This window comes from Salpingoeca rosetta (genome assembly GCF_000188695.1).
Source record: "Salpingoeca rosetta unplaced genomic scaffold supercont1.8, whole genome shotgun sequence".
Classification (NCBI taxonomy): domain Eukaryota; class Choanoflagellata; order Craspedida; family Salpingoecidae; genus Salpingoeca; species Salpingoeca rosetta.
Window position 1 is genome coordinate 1,219,287 of NW_004754926.1, and position 2,515 is coordinate 1,221,801.

The following is a 2,515-nucleotide window of genomic DNA, read 5'->3' on the forward strand; positions in this document are numbered from 1 at the left end:
TGATGATGATGATGATGATGATGATGATGATGATGAAGGTGTGCTACGTGACGAGAGCTTGCTTGACAACTCATGCCATTTGTGGGCATGCTTCATTTGTCAAGTACACAAGCTAAATCACACACACACACACACTCACTCAATCACACACACTCGCTCAATCGCACACACACACCGGAACGTCTTCATGGAGACCGATGCGAATGGTGGAGATCAGCTGATTACACAGGTCCGCATCTCCATCAAGCCGCTCCTTCAGGCTGTACAAACAAAACAAGACGACAGCGACATGATCATAGTCATGAGACGGGTATGGGATGAGAACACAGCCAGAGTGCACACCTGCGCCTCCCCATGCAAGCAGCACCTTGAACCATTGACACAAGCACGAGCTCACACACACACAAGCAAAAGCATGTATCTATGTGCAGATGCATACACACCGCAGCAATTGCTGATTTGTGGACATGACATATCCGTTGATGACGTCGAAGTACTTGTGTTCATCATTCCCAATCACCGCTTCAAACTAGCAAGATGTGCAAAAAATGGAGGGGTGTGAGATGACGTGACGTTGCCATGTTCCATCAAAGCAAGACCAGTCCTTTGACCAACGCCTGCACATCCACTGCTTGCCTGTGCATATCAACGGTACACTGATAACTCATGAGTGCAACTCACGTCTTCAAGGTTGTTGAGCTGATGCTCCTCGGTCTGTCCTTCTTGCACCTGCCCGTCCGAAAGTCTCACGGGCACGTAGTAGTTCCTAGTGATACAGCGCATGTCCATTCAAGTGCACACACACACACACACAAACAAACACACACCACAAACACACACACACACAGACAAGTGCATATAGTCATTGAAAATGTGCGCACACACATACCCAAATACATGAATACATGAGCTTGCGATGCTGTACGACAACAGAGGTGCATCCGTGGACGGCGACAGCGGCCACAATCAAGGTGTCAAACCATGAATGAAGACATGATGTGCGGTCCCATGTTTCCCGCATGCAGCAAATGTAACCACCGGCAAACCCGGTTTGATGCGGGGGCCCAAAAGTACCTGTACATGGTGGCGGCCGGTGACACGAGGGCGCAGGCGGGACCCTGCGTGCGATCGTACACATAACCGGTGACGCCTTGTTCCGGGGTGACGCCGGACGACACCATCTCAAGGCAGTTCATCTGAGATGCAGCCTGACAACGTGGACAACATCGGAGTGAGCGCACACGCACATGCACAACCCATCAGGAAAAAGGAAGCGGTGTGCTCGGATGTGGTAGCCGATGTGACCTGACACCTTCACGGGCCGGCCGAAGACACAGTCAGTAAACAATGATCGGCAGGACATGTCACAAGCCACACACGGCAATGAATTTGTCCACCTCACCTGGAACAGGGCTTTCTCGCATTCGATTTCGCCGTGAAGCTCCATGACATCTGGCGTGGCAATGTGCTTCACGGTGACGTTGCGCCTGCGGTGGCTGCTTGTTGAATTCCTCTTTGCTCGTCGTGGCAGCTGTGCCACCCGATCCCTCAACTCCTGCACGCTCGGTCGCGAGAACACCCCAACATCAAACTCTTCCTGGTTCGGCGCAACCAGCACCTGCCGCACTGCATCAAAGTGGAACGCCTCCTTCACAGCAGCGTACCCCCCGCGCTCTGTCTTGCCAAACAAAGCCGCGAACCACCCTGCAGTCGCAGGGATCAAGCTGGGCCGTGACATCGGGTGTTGAGTGTGTGCAGTGGTGGAGCGTCGTGTTGTTGAGAGGACAGTTGGTCGGCTGTTTTGAATTGGGTAGTTCGAAGTTTAATGGAAGATGTACACAGAAATCAGCAAGTTGGTGTGTCCGCGTCTGCTGTGTCGGTGCCTGTGTTGTTGTTGTCGCTTGTGTGTGGTGGTGGGGCGAGCCTGCGGGACTCAAGGCCAGTGCGATTCTTGGACATCAACGGAAGCAGGGCAGCCTGGATGCTGCCGTACAATCGAGGAAAGATGAGCTCCTGCGAGGCCAACAGCTGCTTCACGCGGTGTCGCTCCTGATGAACACATCACACACACACACACACACCACAGCGCATGAGGAAAGCAAGGAAATGAATCAAGGCGGCTGTTGTGTCGCTCGGTGGCAACCGGCATGTACAAACGATGACAAGCACACAACACACACACACACAAATACACACACTACACACACTACACACACAACACACTATACACACACTACACACACTCCACACACTACACAGACGCACGGTGGGCGCCTCGAAGCAAGCTGGACAATTCTCGTTGATGATGGGCAGGGCCACGTCCGCATCCTCTGCAAACGCGCGAATGTCCTTTTCCCTGTCGCCGTGTACCATGTACGGCAAGTGGTATATGTGTGTGTGTATTTGTGTGTGTGTGTGTGTGTGTGTGTGTGTCAGTGGAAAGTCTGCGCGGGTGCCGTGCACTGGACACACACACACACACACACACACACACACACACAACACACACACACAC

At 52.9% G+C, this 2,515-nt stretch overlaps 2 protein-coding genes across 2 annotated transcripts in view; both read right to left on the reverse strand.

The window, feature by feature from the left end:
- Positions 1-1,812, reverse strand: part of PTSG_12068 (uncharacterized protein) — a 3,687-nt gene extending 1,875 nt beyond the window's left edge. Inside the window, exons 1-5 of the mRNA XM_004995409.1 lie at positions 1,403-1,812; positions 1,075-1,208; positions 682-766; positions 444-529; positions 176-260 (exon numbers count right to left, since the gene is read on the reverse strand). Coding sequence (XP_004995466.1) covers positions 176-260; positions 444-529; positions 682-766; positions 1,075-1,208; positions 1,403-1,738 — 726 coding nt within the window. The 5' untranslated portion in view covers positions 1,739-1,812. The remainder of the gene's footprint in view (positions 1-175; positions 261-443; positions 530-681; positions 767-1,074; positions 1,209-1,402) is intronic.
- The window catches only part of PTSG_12069 (tRNA 2-thiocytidine biosynthesis protein ttcA), a 7,724-nt gene continuing 7,015 nt past the window's right edge, over positions 1,807-2,515 (reverse strand). The window contains exons 15-16 of the mRNA XM_004995410.1: positions 2,266-2,356; positions 1,807-2,049 (exon numbers count right to left, since the gene is read on the reverse strand). Coding sequence (XP_004995467.1) covers positions 1,846-2,049; positions 2,266-2,356 — 295 coding nt within the window. The 3' untranslated portion in view covers positions 1,807-1,845. The remainder of the gene's footprint in view (positions 2,050-2,265; positions 2,357-2,515) is intronic.